The 21,442-nt window shown below is 36.5% G+C and overlaps 1 protein-coding gene and 1 non-coding gene across 3 annotated transcripts; both read left to right on the top strand.

The window, feature by feature from the left end:
- The first annotated feature begins 682 nt into the window (after nucleotides 1-682).
- LOC149015422 (protein ARV 2-like) lies at nucleotides 683-16,839 on the top strand. 2 transcript variants are annotated; one of them, XM_089156168.1, is made up of 11 exons: nucleotides 683-901; nucleotides 1,118-1,186; nucleotides 10,879-11,003; nucleotides 11,107-11,154; nucleotides 11,267-11,353; nucleotides 11,667-11,712; nucleotides 11,810-11,892; nucleotides 11,992-12,086; nucleotides 14,573-14,639; nucleotides 14,845-14,920; nucleotides 16,361-16,839. In XM_089156168.1, exons 2-11 carry the CDS (start codon nucleotides 1,123-1,125, stop codon nucleotides 16,489-16,491), a joined length of 822 nt encoding a protein of 273 aa, XP_089012294.1. In that variant the 5' UTR covers nucleotides 683-901; nucleotides 1,118-1,122; the 3' UTR covers nucleotides 16,492-16,839. The 2 variants fall into 2 exon arrangements, with proteins under 2 accessions (XP_089012294.1, XP_089012295.1); XM_089156169.1 differs by having other exon boundaries at nucleotides 11,667-11,728; nucleotides 11,832-11,892; nucleotides 14,567-14,639.
- Nucleotides 16,840-20,800: 3,961 nt separating this feature from the next.
- LOC149015421 (U4 spliceosomal RNA) lies at nucleotides 20,801-20,940 on the top strand. Its single transcript, XR_016173858.1, has one exon. It is a non-coding gene; the product is annotated as a U4 spliceosomal RNA (small nuclear RNA).
- Nucleotides 20,941-21,442: the final 502 nt, after the last annotated feature.

Raw genomic sequence — 21,442 nt, 5'->3', positions numbered from 1 at the left:
CAAACATAGTTCTCACAAATAAAATGGTAAAAATGTAAATAGCTAGTCGAAAACTTGTATTCAATTTGTATTCATGCTCACTTAGAAAAATCTATTAAAGAAAATAAATATCCGATTATCATCCGAAACTGACTGAATCTATCCGAAAACCGATAGAATATTATTCGAATCTGTATGAATATAATAGGATGCGGATTTGGTATCACCACTATCCGATCCGAATCCGGTCCGTTTACACCCCTAGTTTGCAGTGGGTTATCAAAATTTTACTCCAAATAATTACAAGGGTCTATTTTGTAACGATTAATGTTTCTATAAAATGTAAAAACTCTCTTAATGCCCAGATAGACTAAAGATAGCCTAGAAAAATTTCATAAGGATTTCCCCCCTCCCCCTTTTTCATGTAAGTTCATCTAAAAAAGTTTACGACTTTATGCGCCCTTCGATTACATCCTTAGGGTAACTTTTAATCACCATAAATGAGGTTTCACTTCTAGCCCAGGGGACTTCAATCTCTGACCTCCTATGTTGAAGCATTAGTATTTTGTCAACTAAGCCACCTCTCGAGATTTTCAACATTAAGATTTGTTTTTGCATCCAATCCACCCAATCAGCAGATGATGATGTCTTGATATACAAAGGGCTGGACTGTTGGATATTTTAAAGCATGTTATGGATTTATTTGACGGTCCAGCTCTGTGTGCCCTTATGCCATCCATCCCGTGGTTGCATGGATGGGCGCACAAATAGCGAAATTGCTTCAGTCATGTGTCAAGCTGAATTTTGCAAGGTAGTATCTGAAATTTCGGTCAAGATTTCTATCAGACGTCTCCATTTCGGTCAAGATTTCTATCACTGAAGCAATGTACCACAAATAGCTGCTGGACTCGATCCAAAAATGGTTAGAGGCCCTTATCCCAACCTTTTTTGTACAGAACTAAGAAGTTCTTGGGAAGAAATGTAATTTTACTAAGAAGGCATTTTGTAACTTTTGTTGGGTATTACAAGAAAGAAAATTTTGTCTTTTTGGGATGAAGGGATTATGCATAGTTGCAGAGTTGCAGAGTTGCAGACTTGCAGACTTGCGTGGGTTCTTAATTTTGTGTTCTTAATACAGAGTTGATGCGAAGGGAACATAATAGCTCGCCTGAGATTAAAACTCACCAGCAGAAAGTTTTCTGTGGAGGTATTCTTCTGCCTGTCCTCTATAATTTTTGCTGATTCCGCTGTTTACAAATTAATTATTAGTCTATTCTGGATTTCGTTTTCAACATTTGCTTCTGGATTCAAGCCGTCGAACAATACGAATGTCCAATGTGTAATACCCACAGTTTTGTGGAGCTAATTTGGGAAGCTGTTTTGCTGTGAGTGATCCAAGTCCAATTTTTTTTTTCCCCCCCGCCCCCCCCACGCCCCCCCCCCCACCACCACCCCCCCTCATTAAATAAAACAACAACCCAAACTTTTTAACTGGTTTTGCTCCCCCACACCCCCCCCCCCCCCCCAAAAAAAAAATTATGCCCCGCCCATGCTTTTAAAAGGGCTGGATGTTTCAATATTCATTGAATATTCCACATAAGGTGGCTTCATTGATTGTGTTCACTTTGATTTGGTTTCTTATTGGTCCGATTGGGTAATATCGTTCTACTCTTATATGGTCTAGTTGTATAGGAACCGTTAGATCTTGATGCGATCTAGGTTTGCCTATATAAAGGATGCTAGGTCCCTCCTCTAAACCCTAATCATAATCACAATCACATCTGCTTAGTCGAAAGGATATACCATCAAGCCGTGAATAGGGAGGAGTCTGAGGAGAAGATCCACATCAAGTTGATCATGAATCAACTTCCACCTCAAGTTTGTTCCTAGTGGAGCATGAAGATATTCCGCTGCGCTTCGTCTCCATGGAACCATAGAGGTATGCTCATCATCATCTTCTGTCATTATCATACTAGGTGTTTTTAGTCGATCTATGCGATCTTGGATAGAAATATTCTTACATGTGGTATCGAGCCTGTATAGAATCGATTAAAAACCCATAGGATTGTTGACTGATGAACTTAGGGTTCTAGAATGGAACCTATGAAACTTGTGAATTCGTTCTCCGATTTTTTTCAACAAAACCGTGGGGTTTTTTGTCAATAACTTTTTTCTAGAAAGAATTTTGAAAATCTAAAACTACCACTGCGTAGATCTCGGAAAAACGAAGAAATTGATATATTATGGGTCTCCATCGGACTTCGGACGCTCCGGCAATCGCTGCCGGAATCCGGCAGCATCTTTTTGATCTTTTTTAAATTTGTGCGGTGCTGACGTGGCAGTTTGACCGAGTCAACGGGTCGGGTCAACCCGACCCATGACCCGCCAATGCGACCCGATTTTGAACCCGTCAGGTCAAACGGGTTGACCCGGTTGACCAGTCATCGGTCCAAGCGAATGGATTAACTTGGGCGAACCGGATTTATTGTTTGAACCATTTTGGACCAAACTCGTTTTTTGACTCAGCGAGTCAACTCGCTGATTTCTGTTTAATTTATGATTTCGATTCGATTTCTGATTTCGATTCCGGTTCAATTTTGGTTCAATTCGATTTCTGATTTCGATTTTTCGGTTCAATTTCGAATCGATTTCTAATTTAAATTCTTGGTTCAATTTTGATTCGATTCAATTGCTGATTTCGATTCGGTTCAATTTAGATTTGATTCAATTGCTTATTTCGGTTCGGTCCGGTTCGGCCTAATAAGATTCTGATTTATTAGACCGTTTTTATTTGCTGGTTGAACCAGTTTAATAAATAAATAAATAAAAAATCAGAATACTATATGTTTAGTATTTGTTTATTTCTGACCAAACCGTAAGAAACTTTAAAGCGTTCTTCTGGAGTTTTATATTTTGGATCATTTTGAACGCAATGGAACCATTTTTAAGACCCAATTCTACCCCTATATATGTGAAATATTATATATCATGTTTTGGTTGAGCCGATAATTGGAATGCTATTTATTTAGTATTTTTTTATTTTTGGCTAAACCGTAAGGAACTTTAAAGCATTCTTTTGGGGATTTATGTTTTGGACCCTTCCGGACACAATGGAATTATTTTCATGACCAAATTCCATTTTTATATGTATGAAACATGATATGACATATTTATGTTGTATATGTAATTTCACCGTTGGGTGAATTTTTTAATATGGATTTTTTTATCAAATGGCTTTGTATTGTAAGCATGTTTTATATGATATTATACAATTGTAAAATATATATCATGCATGCCTTATAAAGGGTTTGATTACTTCTCGTAATCCGGATTTTTATGCAAATGTATTTTCGATTGCCTTTTGGTAATCCGGAATTTTAAATGTATGATGTATTTTATACATGCTTCGATTGCCTTTTGGTAATTTGGAATTTTATATAAATGTGTGATGTATTTTATACATGCTTCGATTGCCTTTTGGTAATCTGGATTTCTTCCAAACAATGTATTAGCATTATTTGTGGGTAACATAAAGTATATCCCAATATGAGAATTTCATGAGCTTGATTGTGAGTGACTCCAAGTGGCATTCATGGTTGGGTTTATGGAATGTCACCCATATATAGTAATGTGATGTCTCTTGATGTTAATGCATTTTTATACGCCCAAAGGTGGTAATTATGTGATAGCATTAAGAGGGAGACATGTCAGCATTTGGTTGGGAGTTGATTAATCTAAGAAGTTTATACACCCAAAGGTGGTAAAATTTTCAAGGTTGGAATACTCTCATGGACGCCGACGTATAAGGAGTATCACACTATATGTCATGAATTCTGTCAAAAGGTGTTTTCATGATGATATATGTGTACTCTTTAAAGTGATGCACTTATAAGTTATATGTTACCCACATTGTGATAATAAAGCGATGTACTTATAAGTTACATATTAAAGTGCTAATAAAGTGATGGAGTATCACAACTATATGTCATGATTCTCCTGTTTTTATGATAATATATGTGTGCTCTTTCTAGTGATGTACTTATAAGTTACATATTAAAGTGATAATAAAGTGATTGAGTATCACAACTGTATATCATGAATTCTGCCCAAAGGTGTTTTCATGATGATATATGTGTGCTCTTTCTAGTGATGTACTAATAAGTTACATATTAAAGTACTAATAAAGTAGGGATATCACAACTGTATGTCATGAATTCTTCCAAGGTGTTTTCATGATGATATATGTGTGCTCTTCTCTTAGTCACATTTTCTGTCTATAACAATATGATTGTTATTGAGATTCTTAAAAAGTCAAACTTCAAGAAATTGTAGATGATGTGTTGTTAACCACACATTCTTTGTTCTTGAGTACGTGGATATGACTCATAAGAGTATAGAAGACAAAAGTTGATTTTTTGTAGAGGTGAAAAGTAGTTATGTTCTTTTACCGCCCATTAAGAAGTCCATCAAGGAACACTTGATGAATTGTTTACCCACCGAATGCCTGTTTTGAAATTATTGAATGCGAGCGTAAAGATACTAAGTCTCATCTAGTGTTGAAATAAGTATATTTCTGTAGAGTTTTTTATCATAAGGTATGATGGTTTTGGAGGAGTTAGGAATTATTTCATCGGGATGATTATTTTTTAAGATAAAACTCATGATTCCTAATGTTTCTTTTATTACCCTTGCTATTATCCATCAATGCCCTTTGCATCCTCTCTGAGTTTGGAATTATAAAGATCAATACCTTTTTCCGAGAAGAAACTTTGTTCTTATGAGCATCAATACTCATAAAAATGTTCGGGGTAAAGACTAAAGTCCGGTCACTATAATTTGGGACCTGTGAAAACTTCCTTATAAATAAAGATGATTGTTGTAAGTAGAAGTTGCATTGAGTATAAGGTCCGGTTAACTAAGTGCGAAAATGAAAGTTATGATTCTTTGGTTTTTGTTTGAAGATTTGATTTTCTCTTGTCCCATTCAGTCATGGTGTCTAGATAGTGGTCCTTATTCCTCCACCTTGCGTATAAATTATTATTTCATCATATTTGTTGATGACCACTCTTAATATGGTTTTTGTATTCAATTAAAGAATAATCTAAATCTCTAAGATCTTCAAGAATTTTTAGACTGAAGTTAAGAAATTGTTAGATCGACCGGGAGGAGAGTATTATGGTTGATATGAGGATCTTGACCTTAAGGGCCCATTCGCCAAATACTCGAAGATTCGGATATAGTTGTCTCTCACTATGTTTGATAGTCCCAGCAAAATTGTGTACCAGGCTTAATCACAATTTTGTGAACATAGTGACGTATGTATGAAAATATTTTGTCCGAATTATTTTTTATAAGGTGAAGCCCGATACCCTCTTATATCCTTGATCATGTTCCTTTCCAAATATGTTCTTTTTTTACTCCCTTTTCCATTGCAAATTATTCATAAATCTAACTTAAACCATTTTAGCGTTTGAGTTGTTCTCAAATCTAAGGTTGAATAATCAAGTATTGTAGAGTTGGAACATAAAGTTTTTCATTGTTAATTTGTTTCTTACTCAGATCTTGTTTTACCATCATTGTTAAGACAACGATTGTAATTCTTAAATAGTTTTCTGGAGTTTGATATAGCCAGAAATGTAGCTTGTTCCCAGACTACTTGATATAATGAACATGAATATAACATTGGCATTATGGTTGACCCTTACTAAAGTTGTCTTTATTAGATTTATGATTGGGTGCAACGAGATATATGATATAGTTGATGAGACAATATGATGTTTGGGAAGCTTGTTAAGTTGCCCAAAGGCTTTAAACCCATTTATTTTAAGTGGGTGTATAAGACTAATAAATATTCACGAAGAAAGATTGTAAGGTTTAAAACCGTCCTAAAGTTTACTCATAAAAGGAGTAGACTAGTAAATTTTCTCACCTATCTCTTCTAAGGACTCTTTTAGAGTTATACCAAATAGATTAAGATTGCCTTTCTAATTGAAAACCTTAATAAAGAAGTCCATGTCATTTAGCCTGAGGATTTTGCGGTTGATGATTTTAATCATCTTGGTGTAGACTCAAGAAGTCTAATTTGTGGTTTTAAGTAAACTTCCAACTATGGTGTTTAAAGATTAATAATATTGTGACTTCATTCGATTTTGTTGAGAAACTTGTAGATCAATATATATATATATATATATATATATATATATATATATGGCAAGGTCAGTGGGAGAAATTTTATCTTTCTCATTATTTATGTTGATAATATTTTGCTCACTAGTAGTGACGTTGGCCTACTGCATAAAGACCGAGCAATTGTTATTTGAGAATTATGATATAAAAGACCTTGGTAAGGCATCTTTGTCTTGGGCATTGAGATCCATAGGGATTGTTTATGCTATTTATTGGATCTTTCTCAGAGGGCATATATAATTTATATTTAAAGAAGTTCAGTATGCTAGATTGCATACTTGAGAATGGTTTTGATTCTCAAGGGAGATACACTGAGCTTATTACAGTTGTCCTATAAAGGATACTGAGAGAGAACAATTGAAGAAAGTATCTTATCTTGAGATACTTGAAGAGGACAATTGATGATAAGATAATCTACGAGCTTGTTCCAGACCTATAGCATTAAGGTATATATATATTTGACCTTGCTAATTGTCCGAATAATAAGAAGTCTACTTGAAGTTGTTTTCCTTGATGGCATGAGGGATAATATTGTGAAAAGTGTAAAATAAGGTAAAATTACTTATTTCATCATAAAGGTTGAGTTTGCTACATGTTATGGGGCAGTTACTCAAATTGTTTGACTAAAGAATCTCATCAGATAATTGACAGTTCTATTTTAACATTCTGCATAGATCCATCCAGTTGTACTATGATCACAATTCAGTTGTGTTGTTTATTAACAACAAGAAATGTGTGATCATAGGGTCTAAATACATGATGGTCGAGTATTTGACCACTAAAGAAAAAGCTGTTTGGTTAAGGAACCTCATTAGACAGTTGACATTTTTTTTATTGTGGATAGATCTATCCAGTTGTACTGTGATAACAATTCTGTTGTGTTGTTTGTTAACAACAATAAGGGTATCACAGGGTCTAAACACATGGAAATTAAGTATTTGACTATTAAAGAAAAGGTTAAAGAATGTGACACCACAGTAGAGCATATTTGTACAGATAATATGGTTATAGATCCCCTAACTAAGGGTCCCTGCCCAGACGTCTTTGATAGACATGCGGTAACTATGGGTTTAGGAGGAACCTTAGATGCGGTTGTTTAGTGGGAGTTTGAGAACTTTGCTCTATTGTGTAATAAGGTATTCTATCTGTACTTGTCTCTTGTATGCACTGATAATTTATTTGAATTCAATAAAGTTCTTTGGTGACATATTAATCTTCACATTATTATCATGTTGCATGTTATGAAAGTCTTAAAGTATGTGTTAACTTTAAGCAAAAGCTAAGGCATTCATGTATTAGCCTTAAGGTGTGTCATGTAACACATAAAGTTAAAACTCGAGTTATAAAGATGACACAGGTTCGTGGGAACCATAATGTACATATAATCTCATTTTTGTGGCATTGAGTCACAGGTTCGAACCATAATGTACATGCTTTCGTGGCATTGAGTCACAGGTTTGTAGGAACCGTAAAGTATATTCTTTTGTGGCATTGAGTTACAGGTTCGTGGGAACCATAAAGTATATTCTCTCGTGGCATTGAGTCAGGTTCATGGGAACCATAAAGTGAGAGATTTGGATTGACAACAGAATGACACATGAGGATTTCTATAAAGTGTCATTAGTTGCCACACTACCATATTGCATCCATTTTCAGTAAAGTTAAGAGTATTTGTGACCATGGATGGTCCTGTGTTGCATAAAAGATGCAGTCACTGCCATGATTCGGTACTTAAGGCTCTATGTGAAGGGATTGAGCTCTAGGATTATCCTCAGACCAATATAAAGTTGTGCACATAAAGATCAAAATGTTTTCAATGTATCTTTTTCAAATGTTTTCTTAAAATAAAGGAGATGTTTTGTTTTACTCGACTGTGTCACAATCAATATAGCCCAAGTGGGAGAATGTTAGAATATTAATTGAATATTCCATATAAGGTGGGCTTCATTGATTGTGTTACACTTTGATTTGGTTTCTTATTGGTCTGATATGGGTAATATACAGTTACTAGAACTCTTATATGGACTGGCTAGTGTGGGCTAATAGGAACCGTTAGATCTTGATGGACGATCTAACGGATTTGCCTATATAAATGATGCTAGGTCCCTCCTCTAAACCCTAATCATAATCACAATCACATCTGCTTAGTCAGAAAGGATATACCATCAAGCCAGTGAATAGGGAGGAGTCTAGAGGAGAAGATCCAACATCAAGTTAATCATAGAATCAACTTCCACCTCAAGTTTGTTCCTAGTGGGAGACATAAAGAAGATATTCCGCTGCGCTTCGTCTCCAATGGAACCATAGAAAGGTATGCTCATCATCATCTTCTGTCATTATCATACTAAGGTGTTTTTAGTCGATCTATGCGATCTTGGATAGAAATATTCTTACACTGGATTCCATATACAATGATCATCAAATGAAAAAACCTGCACCCCTCCTTGACAAGTCCTCAGTGACTGCAAGAAGAAAGTAAAGATAGAAAGTGATGGGATTTGGTTTAAAGCCATCTTCTTCCATTTGAAAGAGGAGAGAGCATGCTTCTTCTCCTAGTCCATTCACTCCACACCTTGCAATCATCGTGTTCTAGGAACTTTGATCCATTGTGCCACCCATCTGCTCAAACAAGGACCTTGCACTGACTATGTGTTAGTGTAAAACATATATTCTTAGCTCGTTCAGCTTGTTTCTGACCCAGCTCGCTCTTGATCCAGTTTGTGCCCCTGAGACAAAACCAAACATGAGAGTGGACCGCCTCTGAGGATGGGTAGCCACCTCCGAAGATCAAGTCAGTCCAGATAATGGAAGCTGAGGTCTCTCCCCTGGAATGGATCTCCCAGAGGAGTGAAGAGAAGAGATTCGTTCCATACTGTAGGAAGATTAGAATTCTCTTACTTGTTCATGCGTTCTTTTGGAATATATAGTTGATTTGCACTTGTTGTGGTAGAAGGCAGGTCACAGCCCTTAGATGGGAATCTCTTCCAGTGGAAGGTGGAGATGACTTTGTCAAAAGAGCTTGAGAGACAAGCTTGATGACCTGGCTGTCTCGCCGTTGTGTGGTCTTGTCAATAAATAAGCGGTTAGTGTCATCTTGACATGACAGAGGCCCACGGTTGTTGAGACAGAAAAGTAATCAGCTCTGGGCTTAGGGAGGCTTTGAATTGATCAGAAGCTTCCATATCCGCAGCGGGATATCAAAGATCTTCCGTACACATTAAATGCTGGAAGAGACATTGGGGGATCTTCTGCCTTTGTCGAGAAGTCCTCTGAGAGTAGAAATACTTTATTACCTTTCGCTAAGCTTCTTAGAGTCATAACTTTCCCGAGAAGTGCGTTTCCCCAAAGAGCCTTCACTGATCCATCCGGTTCTATTGTGGTCCTGAGACTCTGGTTCAAACGACGATCTTCCGGTTCAAAGCTTTTGGTTGATAACACTATGTAAGACCATTCTTTGCATAAGCATCAACCAATTGCCAACAATAGCTTCTAAGCCCAAGCCAATTTTGAAAGTAAAACCATGCATCATTTCAGCACCTTGACCAGCTGAAATGGTAGTAGAGGCCTGAATAATAAAGATCATTGTGACAGGGTCCACTTTAGGATGGTTTTCCAACTGGTCGGTGAAACGTTTCAGTACTAGGGTTGGTAGACCATTCTTGACATATCCGCAAAGCATTGTGTTCCATGTGATGCGTTCTGTGAAGGCATATTGTTGAAAAATGCCACTGAGGCATTCACACCCTCAAATCCCATGTACACATCTATATTTGCATTTCCAACAGTAATATGTGAGTCAAAACCCCTAGAAAGGCAATGGCAATGAATCATACTTCCCTGTTTTAGAGATCCAAATTCACCACATGATTGAAATAGCATTATCATGGTGACTGAATCTGGCAAGACCTCACTCTGAAGCATTTAAATAAATAGTTACATGCCCAAGTTAGCATGCTGGTTGAAATTGTACCTGAAATCATTGCATTCCAGGTAGCAATTAACTTTGATTTTCTGCATGAAAGCAAACAAAGAGGTAGCAGTTTAATTTCTTTACACTTGCCATATGCATCAACCATTTCAGTGCCCAAAACAGTATCACTTTCCTACTCTTGACGTCTCTTGATAACAATTCCATGGACAGGACAAATGCTTCTCAGATCTGCTAAGCTTGCAAATGCTGGAACAACATTAGCAATAGTGATAGAATCAGGCTTACATGTGCATCTAATAGCATCTGTTCAAACAACAACACTGCATCATAATCATGCCCATTCTTTGAATACCCTTCAACAGATTCTGTATTTGCCTATTTGGTGAGGAACCTCTGACTCAATTATCTGGTAAAAGGCCATCATCACCTCCTTATAAAACCATTTGATCCAAAACCATTGATCATCGTATTGTATTGACACTGAATCTTTGAGGGGCATTTCTTCAAGCACCAAGACAGCATCTTGAGTTCTGCCCATTTTTGAGTACATTGACAATAGTGAGTTGCCAATTGCTGTCTGACTTCCAAACCTGCATTTTATTAGGTAACCATGAAGGCCCAAGCCACTACTAGGAGCAGGAAGTTAGAGAGTAATTTATGTCAAACTTTATGGTCGTAAATTGAAATTATAATGTTTGGTACGCTTTTTATTTATAAAAATGAAGGAAATAGGAATGCTATCCGGTTGCGTGGTTCTACGCTATAGGTTCCTTGCTATACAGAAACTCAAACGACTGCGTTCAGAGAGACAGAGATGGAGATGGAACCGAGATGCGTACACTGCGGATTTGGAATAAAGAGACTGTTCGTGCAATACTCTCCTGGGAATATCCGACTAATGAAATGCGTGAGTGTGGTTTTGATTGCAGGACTGGTTATCCATTTAGTTCAGTTTCCATTTTCATCTTCATTTCTGAAGTGGTTTCTTGCAATACTAACCATATGGGCAGGAAAACTGCAAGGAAGTCGCCGACGAGTACATCGAATGCGAGATCATGGTATAAACCCTGAAACTATTTATTCTGAATATATTCTGTTTCTTCAATGCTTTACTCGCTCTTAAAACTACTGAATTTGATAATAATGCTTTCATTTTGGCTGGCTCCAAAGATTCCTTTGATCGATTTGATTTTGCTCAAGAGGAAAGCTTATCGGCATTTTCTGTACAATATGCTGAACCGAGAAATGTATACGGAGGTATCAAGCTTACTCTGTTATCTCCCCCATTTCCTTTTAGTATGAATCTCAGTTGTAGAAGGTTTTGCATGACCTTAATGATTTCTCCATCTTGTGAATATATCATGGAAATTATTAGCTGCTTCCATTGTTACTCTTTGTAATGGATTGTGAAAGTCTTAAGCAAAGTAAAATTTCCAATAATTCAGTAGTTACCTTATAATGATTGTATTGAAATTGAAATAGAACTGAGTTTCCTGCCAAACTACCTTTCTGATTGAAATTTGTTATCATGTATGATTTTTTAACATCAATATTATTTGTTATCTTGCAGGGAACATTGTGGAAGACTGGTTTTGTTTTTCTTATGTTGGATGCATGTATCCATTCATCAGTGTAACTTTTTTGCCTCGACTGTTGGATTATTTATTGATTTTCGTCCCTGTTGTGCCATTGTAAGAACCTTAGTGATCAAAGGTGGAACATTGGTTTTAGGTAGAAGTCAAGGAGCTCGCTGTTTGTCCTCAAGTTCCTTTTCATCTGCTTGGGTATTTGGGAAGGTATGCTGAGTCTCTTTAAGTAAGCATGGTTGTAATTTTTAGGGTAATGCAGTTAAGCTTACTTTCATTTTAGATTGACTTTTGTATTGGTCATTGCAGATGTTGATGAATGTTATTTTAGGAAATCTTATATTTTTCTATGTCCTCATTGTTGCCACAAGGTTGTTACTGAGATCAGCATCTAAGGAGATCAGGTAAAGACACTCTCTCATACTGTTAGGCTTAAAGGATTTCAAGGAGGATGTGTATTAGTTCTGAAGAATCTAGGCAACAGATCTCCTACATAAGTAACTTAACTTTGCGGTTTAAATCACATTAACAGTTTGCAATTTCTGTAACATCCCGTAAAAATATACTTGATCTATTCATTCTTTATACCATTTTATTTTTTTCCCCTGCATTTTACAATTTAGGCTTTTTTTGACAACAGTTCTAGTGTTTTTGCTTTAGAAAACTGCAGAAACACTTTTTCATGTTTCTGCTGCATGAAAATAAAACCTGTTTTTGGAAACTCTAAAATGTTATTAGAATTATGAAATTCCCATTTGAGGGCTTTTAACCATTAAATCAAATCAAAGATGTTTATCTGATCCAACCCTGATTCCTATTTATCTCCTCCTCATAACGCAGTCACTCATAGGCATGAGCTGAAGCCTTTCTTGACAGGCTATATTTCTATTGAAGTTCCGATTATTTGAATCAATCACTAAATAGTTGAAATGGCTAGCCAGGTTCAAAAACTCATCTCGTTTCAGTGTTTCGACCGAAATTTTGGAGAAACATGGTACCAGACTTTATCAGGTTATGGTTGATGGCTCCATGGGTTCTAGGCTGATTTTTACCTGGTTGTTGATGGACAGTCTATTTTAAGGCCAATAAGCACATTTCCAAAGTTATCTTTTACAAAAACATAATACATATTGGTCTTCTTGATTCGCATATGCTTAGTTGTATGGGAGGAGAATGATTGTTGTATTTTCACAAATCTAAATATGATTTTGAAGTATAAATTGACATAACATTATTTTTTCTCAAGCCTTCTTTTTTTCTTCAAGTATCCGTTGTAAGTGTTAAAGCATGGGCATCATGGGTGCTGGTCCATGGAACTGGTATACTATGGAATCATTCTGTCCAATAACTTGGTTTGCTAGTTAGTTGTCCTTATCTTTATTTTCTTTATCGTTTTTCTATGTAGGCTTAGTAGGTCACTGTATCTTTGTTATTGTAGTTCCACTCTTAGTAGATTCCTGCAAAGAGTAAGTTACTGGAATAGCATGTATTAGTTGACTGTCGCAATAGGAAGCAGTCTTTCCGTCACATTCTAGTCCTTCTCTCTTAACTTCATTTTCTCCATCTTTGTGCTGGTTTTCATGCAGAAATGCTGCTTGGACTGACCCAAACCCAACTGAGTTTCCAAACCAAGATGAATCAGGTCCAGTTTGAGTCATAGGTCTATTAGAATAGTACTAATTGACTTTATTATGGTAATAATATATTATTCTTTTAAGTTCAGAAATTGGGGTATGTTTGCAAGAATTAAAAGTTAAAAGTTGGTTAGAAGGATGCTTGGGAGATTATTTCCTTGTCAATTTTATTTCTTAGTTTACTAGTTTCGTATGTTAGCTGGATTTTCTTATTTTAGGTAGCTTGTAAAAGGGTGAACCCAATGCCGGAAGCTTCCGCCCAAGCGTAAGTCCTAGGGTGATTTTCCTACGCAGCCTTACCCCAGCAATTTTTGCTGAGAGGCTATTTCAATGCCTTCTTCTAGATAGCTTGTATTAGGATGAAATTTCAGGTTGGAATACGGGTTGAGTTTATGGTTTTGAGAGCCTCTATGGCTAAGCGCATATGCATCCCCATCTCCCCCCCCCCCCCCCCAAAAAAAAAAAAAAAAAAAAAAAACTTTTCTTTCTCTTATGTGATATTTCCCTCCCCCTAGTCCTCCTCTTCTTCTAATTTTCCCTTTGTCAAAGCCCACTACAGCAGGCCCTTCTCAGGTCTGCACTAGGTTTACAAGTACTATTACGGTAAGCAATCATAATGCTGTAGCTCCTCACAGAGAGAATTCTTGGCTGTGGGTTTTGAGTTACTGCTTACAAGTGGTCCATGTATTGTATTTTGATTCCATAGCTATGTGCTATTATCTTCTGCAAGTAAGATGCACTTGGATCATAATGCTTTTCATCTGCAAATGGGGAAGAATCCAACTAGAAAAGGGTTTCCCCAGCAGTGATCTGCTGGTGTTTATAGTCAAATGGAAGACTTGGGCTTCTAAGAACACTGCCAAAAAATTTGCCTGCCAGCAAAATGTAGTATTCATATTACTTTCTTTTTTAGGGTATGGTCTCCTTGTACAGATTAGTGTAGGTTGACTTCAGTGTATTTCCTGTGCTGTCTACTGCTAAATTTTATTTTATTGGTAATAAGAAAAACTAAATTATTTATTGCTATATGACATGTTAAAATTGCTTTCTACTCCTTCTCTATGTGAAGTATTCTGTTTTCCCAAGAATATTGTGCTCTCTATACCATCTGATTTTCTGGACGTGTCTATAACAACTATTCAGGAGCAAAATATTATGCATCGGATTTCATATATTTAAATAAATGGATATTTTCTGTATAATACATTTAAACAATGATTGACAGAATATCTCAATTTGCACAGGCACAGGCACAGGCACAAAGATCTTTTGCTGGCCATTCTTGTTTCAAGCTACTTCAAAATTTTCCTCCTCACAATGATGGTACATGTGGTTAACTGACAACATCATAGTAGCAAACTGCATTTTACATTCATGTTACCTTGTTATTTCTTTTTTGTATTCTTTGTCTGATCAATTCATCCCTGTTGCTTTTTATGGTATGTATTTTTGTATCCTATCATTTCTTTTCTGAATGCCTTTTACCTATTGCTAATAATCCATTACATTTGGGTTTTGCATCATACAGGTGTGGGAATTTCCACCTTCTGCTATTTTCATCGTTGATGGTTTTGTCCTATCATCCAACGCAGTCTCTTTGCAAGGTCAGAGATGTAATCTTTCACATAACAAGAATCAGAATTTAATTTACCATTGCTGCTTGTTACTATACATAAATAACCTTTTTTCTGTGACAAGCTTGTATTTGTACTTATGATTTTCTCAAGGTCAGATTTTCGGTCTAATATAACTTCTCCACCGGATCGTAGAAGCATCTAGCTTCAATGAATCTACTTTGGCAGCCTCTATCATGCCCTTCAGTATCATTGGAGAAATTTGCATTGTGTCGTAAATAGAGCTCTCAAAAGAAAACATGACTATAATGCTTGAATGATCAATTATATAACCAAGCCTCTTTATTTATAACAAGAAAGGAGAGAGCAAAATCATGAAATTAGCCATGGATCATGTGTTACTGTTCACACATAATAGAAAATCAAAGAATACCCCCTGGTAATTTTGGGGTATGTTATTTGATGCTTCCCCTCAAGTTGGAGCATAGATATTTGGGATGCCCAATGTAACTAGAGAAATATGAAACAATTTTCCAGATAGTCCCTTAGCAAAAATATCAAATCTGGCTGACCAGCAGACTTAACAAAGGGAACACAAACCAGCCCTTCTTCTAACTTTCTTTTGATGAAATGCTTTTCAACTTCAACATGCTTAGCTTGGTCATGCTTCAACTGGTTATGAGCAATGCTGATAGCTGCATTCTCGTCGTAATACAACATCACAGGGGGACGAACATGAACCCAAGCTTTTGCTGCAGACCTTTGAGCCATAGCACAAAGGTCTAGATGCGCATTTGATTGTGCTACCACAATTATTTCTATTTTTGCAATAGTATAGCAACCTAAGCTATTGATGAAGGGTGGCCTTCTGTGCTTGGTATGACATGTCCCATGAGAGTGGGAAACACCACAACCCAGGAAGGGGCTGGGTTGTAAAATTTATTGTCCCACCACAGGCAGAATACCCTCATCATCCAAGTCAAAGTTACAGAAATTTACCTTGATTGACGGGACAAATGTGAAACTTATTGCTGAACATATATCTGAAACTATCAGTTGCTCTCATGCTCTAGATTCTCGATTTATTCCATGTCCATCTACTTGAGCTCTCCTACATGATGAGGGGTCATGCCATGTACAGATGGAAAAGAGAATACAATTGAGTTGTGGTCAGGTAGCCAGGGATTGAATGGGTCAGGTGTAGGCCCAACAATTTCCATCCAAGCATATCTTAGAAACGTTTCATATCAGGCTTCACTGAAGCGAATTTCAGTAAATACTTATATCTCCTCCTTGTCTATTTTTGATTCCTAATACAACCACACAATAAATATAATTGTAAGATTGATTTATATTATATCCTTGCTAATATCATATCCTAATGTGGTGACTTTCTTTTGGACCAGTGATCATTGATTTAAATTACTTGCTAATGTCATATCCTAATGTGGTAACTTTCTTTTTAACCAGTGATGACAGATGCCAGTACAATACGATGTGTTGGAGCATGTTTCAGTGCACATGTCATGAAGTTCTTGTCTACCCAGATGCTAGAAGTTATTTCCTCAAGATCCTTGAGATATTATAGAATTAGCTGTTAATTGCCATTTCTCTTTTGCTTTCCTTTTTCTTCCTCTAGAGAGGAGGTTGGACTATTGCAGGTGAGGTATGTTCAATATATGAGACGAAGTGCTGCATTCGGAGTTAAAAACTTACAAAAGAGGGAAGAAAGCTGCATGTTGTACAAGGCAAAGGCAGCACTTGCTCCAGGTCTAGGCATACTCCAGAGACAGACTACAGCAGAAGCTCCTCAACCTACTGGCAACCTATTCTTACCAGATTCCTGCATAGCACCATTTGGTTGTATTTAATATGTTATCTGTGAATATGATTTTAAACCACAAAGCTGCCTGAGCAAGGGACAAGTTTAATATCCTAGTCAGAGATGTGCTTCAAATAAAAGACTTGATGAAATGGTTGCTGTTGTAGACAGTAACTAGATTGGTGTTCTTAGGTTGAGTTTCATGTTTCAGTTGTGTATGTGATTTAAGAGGTGGGCATGATCTTACTTTGTCACCAACATGGTTGGGTAGCCTAATGGAAGGAAATCTTCATTCCATCATTCATGCCAGCAAGTTGTGGGTTCAAATTTAAAGAGTCCCATTATTGCTTGTTAGGTCATGTGGAAGTGCTATTTATTATACTGGGTAAATGCTTGAAGGCATGGTCACTATCATTGTTCAGGATGATTTCCAGAATGGCCAGCTTTATTAGCTATCAAAGTCATGATATGAAATATCACTAGAATTCGGACATCACCAAAGTTAGGTAAGATTTTGAGCTGAAGTAGTGACAATTATTGAAATTTTGAGGGGCCATTGCTTTTGTGGCAGAGAAGAGAGGAGTTGCTCTGCCTTATCACAGTTGTGCCAGACTTCATGGATCAGAATTTTGGATGTGCTTGAATAGGGTAGCCCATCTTGTATTGAACATAGTATTGCTTCCTCACTATTCCCATTGTCCAAGATTCCTGCATTAGTATATGTAATGTTTCTTTCACCTACAATTCCCACACTCCATCCTGCTTTGCTTAGAAATTTGTTAATGTACCCCTGCACATAATAAGATGTGTGAGTAATCTGTTAGTATTGTAGGGATTGAGTTACGAGTTTGATACTATATATTATTTTGGACACCATAAGGCTCCTCCCAATTAGCTAGCCTAAGATTGAGTTCATGTATCCTATGTCTGGATATTTTTCAAAACCCTATGGGGGTTTGGTCTACTTTCAAAAGTTATTACAATATTTCTCTCAACCCATAGGAAATAACAAGTGATGACAAAAACAGAGAAAAACGTACCATCGGGTTGTTGGTTATCGAGTTGGTAGCAAACTAGCATTTGATTGCACAAGTGCAAAATTGAGATATGGGCAAAGTATTCCATTCATAGTCCAAGAAGTCTTACAGCCCAGATTCTCTTGGTACATTCACATGAAAAGAAAATATGCAAAAGATTCTCTGTCTTATCTCCACATAGTTCACAAAAATTGTATGTCTTTGTCTATTGAGATAATGTAGATCTAACTGACAACCCTGCATTCAAGAGACACAAAAAGAAATATTTAAATTTAGGGTGCAGTGGTCATTTAAGTATCAAAATAGAAACTTTATCAAATGCATATGATATCTCCTATTATTGTCTTCCAAAAATAGCTAGAACCCTTCTCCCCAACCTCTTTTTTATGGATAACTAAAAAATTCTTGGAAACAAGGTTAATTTGCTTTTGTAGGGAAAGATAATGTTACTAAGGAAGAAGGCATATTGTTGGGTATTACAAGAAAGAAAATTTTTCTTTTTGGGATGACTTCACAACAAAGTTATGGGATTGGGTGTGGTTGGAGTAGTTCTTAATTAGCACGAAATAGTAATGTGCTTTTCAGTTATAAGAGTAATGTCACTTTCTTTTTCCTCAAAGTTCCCTCCTTCACTACTTTGGGGTCTGTCCGGCCATAATTAGGTTAGGCACTTGTCAATCTTGGTGCCTAAGATTGAAACCCAAGAGATCAAATCAACTAAATTTCTTTTGCGTAGACATATGTTAACCGTGAGTTGCTTACCCATGACCTTTAAGCAAAATATTTTGTGAATGACTAATGCAAATTCTCTTGCATGGAGCGAGGCTTGAACGTTGCGCATTTAATGCCATTGAGACAGCTCCTGAAAAGAATCCATCCACAGTCCACGCCTTATACCCTCTCTTTCCATCTCTTGAGCTTATAGTCCCTGTCCTTGTGATTGGCCTAATCATGACAATAATAATAAATCAATCTTAAACCATTTAATTTAAAACTACAAAAAGGATAACAAAAAACCATCTGCTTCAAAAAATGCGGAATCTTTTTAATCCAATGCAAGTTAAGGGTATGACATTAATATTAAAGGTAAGTTAGGAAGGGACCTGAAAAATTTCCGAAAAAATAGTTTTAAAAAACCTTAGTGTATGGTATGATTTTTCAAAAGAATGTATCATGTTCGGTCAATTTTCCGAAGAGGTACATTTATATATATATATATATATAACACCAATTAAGGATTTTCTATTATCGGAAAAGGTATTTAAAACTTCTACTAAAGGTAAAAAAAAAAGTATTTAAAACAAGGAGCACCTTCAGATTCCAACTTTCAACAGGCATCTTAATCATTTTCTACCCCAAAAAAAAAAAAAAAAAAAAAACAGGCATCTTAATCATTTAAAACTGTGAAATGATGGAAGGAAGAGTAAATTAAGTTTGAAAAATCTCATAAATACAAGGATTTTTTTTTTGTGGGAAGTTGAGGTTCATCCGGCTAGCTTGCACGCACCTTGATTACATCTTCAAGGGGAGACTCTGTCTACAAGGCTCGAACCCATGACATCTCCACTGAGAAGTATGGATCTCCCCTTTTTCCTTAGACTTGGTCAAATAATTTAAGATAATGTTTTTTTTTGTAAGGAATTTAAGATAATGTCACATAGAATGTAAATTGATGGATTTGACTCACATCTCAACATATGCTTAATCATTCATATGGGGTGTATGTTGCATAGTCTAGTCTCTTTCTCTTTTTTTTTTTTTCTTCTCAATTTTTGTTAATTTTTTTTTTATTTATAAATGTCGCATGATTTAGTCATGGGATGGATTTCATGAGTTTTGGGTTTGAATTTGGATCCTCTACTACTAGTTATTCTATACATTCTTGCTTCTATTCTCACAAGAGTGTGGGGCCTGTACTGTGTCAGGCTAGCTCATCAGGTCGAGCAACATAAAAGCCACACTCTTCTGAGTGGAAATAGAGGTGTAGGGGCAAATGGGAACAGATGATTTGGACTCTTTGAATCTACACTCTTAAATTAATTGTATTGGAGAAGTGGCCGTTTTATGAAGGCTAAGTTGCACGTAGCCCGGGTCATCTAATCGTATCACCTTATAGGTTATTCCTTGTTAAAGAAAAAATAATGATAATATTGAATTTTGCATTCACTTATGATTGTATGGGGGTTAAGGTTTAACATCAAAGTGGGGGTTGTCAAGTAGTGATATTTCACATCAAATATATGATTTTTTAATCCATATGTTTATTAGGGTCGGGCTAGGATATACAGGTTACGATCAAAATTTTAAAAAGCTTAACCCAGCGCGATTTTGCCGTAGTCTTTTGTACGTCTTTTCTAGTAGATTGAATCATTCGATTAAGTTACTTTGCTATTTTTTTTATAAATTTTTACTTAATGTAGATGAATATTCTTTCTAAATTTTCTATCAAATAAATACACAAGGAAACAAATAATAAAAAATAAGAAAATCAAAGACCAAAAAGAATAGAAAAAAGAAATGGTTAAATCTTTAAATTATAAACATAACCTTCATAAATAAAATGGCAAAAATGATAAAGGATAGTTGGAAGTTTGTATTCAACGATACTGTTACACCCCTGAATGAGTCCGAATCTTCACCCGGTTGGGGGAGTACAGACTGCTCCCCGACTGCTTCTCAACCACACAAATACGTGGGACCCACAGGTGAAAAATACTTTTTGAAAAAAATTAAAAAAAATCAAAACTTCACCTGTGGGCCCCACATGTTTGTGCGGTTGGGAAGCCATCAAGAAGCAGTCTGTGCTCCCTTGACGGAGTGATCCGGACTCCTCCTGAATAAGCAAGATTAGGAATTTAGGGTATAAGATCGAGTGGATGCCGGAGGGGCCAACATCCAACGGTTGTAAATCCCACCCTATTAATAAATCATTTCTTTTCCGTGAATATAAGAGAGGAGAACTAAAGTAAGAATATAATCCCACATCGAGAACAAGAGGCATGGAGTAAGGTAAAGCAGGTATAAATAGAGAAGGGATACTATAGAATTCTCATCTTTGCGCTTGGGGCAATGACGCAGCTAGTGAGGTAATAACCGAGGCGCGTCAATTGCTGGTTGAAAACTATTTCCAAACCCCCTCCTTGGCCTGGGTTACGCTCAGGCCATCGAGAATTTCTGGAAGGGTGCCCTTTGGGGATAAGCCCTACAAGTCTAGTTCAAAAATTTGAAGTGCCCGCCCTGGTCTTGCACGTATATAAAAACCTTTAAAAGCTTGCTGGTGAAGAGGGTTTTGAAAGTTCATTTGTCATGAGGTGGGTAGTTGGTTTAGGGAGGGGGTGAGGTGGTTTATGGCGGTCTATTTCGGTGAGTTCGGTGAGGTGTAGGTAGAAGATGTTGATGGGAGAGTCCCTTCACCTAGGGCATATTTACTGTGTCTTCTGGAATTGGAATTATACCCTACAACAAGGAATTGGAATTATACCCTACAACAAAGCAAAAGACAAGAGAACAGGATCAATGTTTCTAGGTATATTGTGCCACAAGAGGAGGGAAGTGAGACTGTATTAATATACAATTATGTACGTTTTAGAGACCTGGAGCTCCCAAATTCTTCAAAATTGTTGAAGCTTCCGTGGCACACTGGAAACTGATCAGCAGGAATTGAAATCATTTAGGTCAAATCCAGATGCTTCT

The sequence above is a fragment of the Hakea prostrata genome, chromosome 5 (assembly GCF_041222555.1).
Source record: "Hakea prostrata isolate BN-2017 chromosome 5, UWA_Hpros_2, whole genome shotgun sequence".
Lineage (NCBI taxonomy): Eukaryota > Viridiplantae > Streptophyta > Magnoliopsida > Proteales > Proteaceae > Hakea > Hakea prostrata.
This window is presented reverse-complemented; position numbering and strand designations above follow the sequence as displayed.